This window comes from Eimeria acervulina, genomic scaffold, assembly GCF_000499425.1.
Source record: "Eimeria acervulina Houghton genomic scaffold, Eah_scaff1997, whole genome shotgun sequence".
Lineage (NCBI taxonomy): Eukaryota > Apicomplexa > Conoidasida > Eucoccidiorida > Eimeriidae > Eimeria > Eimeria acervulina.
In genome coordinates, this window is record NW_013548750.1 from 2,501 (window position 1) to 3,686 (window position 1,186).

General features: G+C 28.2%; 1 protein-coding gene across 1 annotated transcript in view; it reads left to right on the plus strand.

Moving 5' to 3' along the window:
* EAH_00064500 (hypothetical protein, conserved) overlaps positions 1–497 on the plus strand; it is a gene marked incomplete at both ends in the record, with an annotated part of 2,591 nt that extends 2,094 nt beyond the window's left edge. The window contains one exon of the mRNA XM_013392959.1: positions 264–497. Coding sequence (XP_013248413.1) covers positions 264–497 — 234 coding nt within the window. The remainder of the gene's footprint in view (positions 1–263) is intronic.
* Positions 498–1,186: the final 689 nt, after the last annotated feature.

The window sequence follows — 1,186 nt, forward strand, 5'->3', positions numbered from 1 at the left end:
CTGATGAAGTAGATTCAATATATTGCATATAATAAAAACATATACATATATATATATATTTGTATTTATATTTATATATATATATTTATATATTAAATACGTTAAATATAAATGCATATATATATATATAAACATACATGCGTATATATACACGCATTTATATAAACCTAAATACATAATAAACAACTAAATAAACAACTAAACAAGTAAATAAATAACTAAATAAATAAATATAAGTATAAAGAATGCGTTTGTGTGTGCAGTTATCGTATTACCGGCAGCTAAGCGACACATTTATAGTAAAAGAGTTAGCTGAAACAAGAGAAGAAGTTGTTCTTCTTCTAAACCCCCCTGAGAAGCATCAAGGATGGGTGGACGCGAACGATCCCGACGATCCCTATCCTTACTGTCTCTGGGCACACTTTATGCACTTTGTTCAGGGGCCTCACTTTGCTGACTCTTATAAACAACTCCAAATCGGAGGAGGAAGGTATTAAATCCTAAACCCTAAACCCTAAACCCTAAACAGTAGATAGTAGATAGTAGACAGGAGAGAGGTTAAGAGTATATTCATTAGTTTAGGGCTTCATTTCGCTGACTCCTATACACAACTTCAAATAGGAGGAGGAAGGTAATAAACCCTAAACCCTAAACCCTAGACTGCGGATTTACTGGAGCCTTCTGGGGGCCGTCTTGTTTAGGGTTTAGGGTTTAGGGTTTAGGGTTTAGGGTTTAGGGTTTGTGTGGGTGTACTTCTGTAATCTCTTTGGCGCTCTTTGTCGTGTTTGATAATTTATTTATTTATTTGTTTAATTAATTAATTAATTAATTTATAAATTTATTTATTGATTTTATTGTTTGCTTCTTTAATCCTTTGTTTGTTTATAGGGCTTAAAATTTTATTATTTTGTTTGTTTCTCTCTGTCTCCTTTCTGTCTCCGTCTCTATCTTCTTTTTGTTTTGTTTGTTTGCGTCATCCTTTTAATTTGTTTATATTTTTATTTAAATATTTACTTACTTTACATTTAAATCGTACGTCTTTGTGTTTAATATTATTTTTAGTATTACTAATATTAATATTATAATTATTGTTAATCTTATTGTATTATTATTATTATTACAATTATTTATTATTATTATTATTATTATTATTATTATTATTATTATTATTAACTATTATTATTTA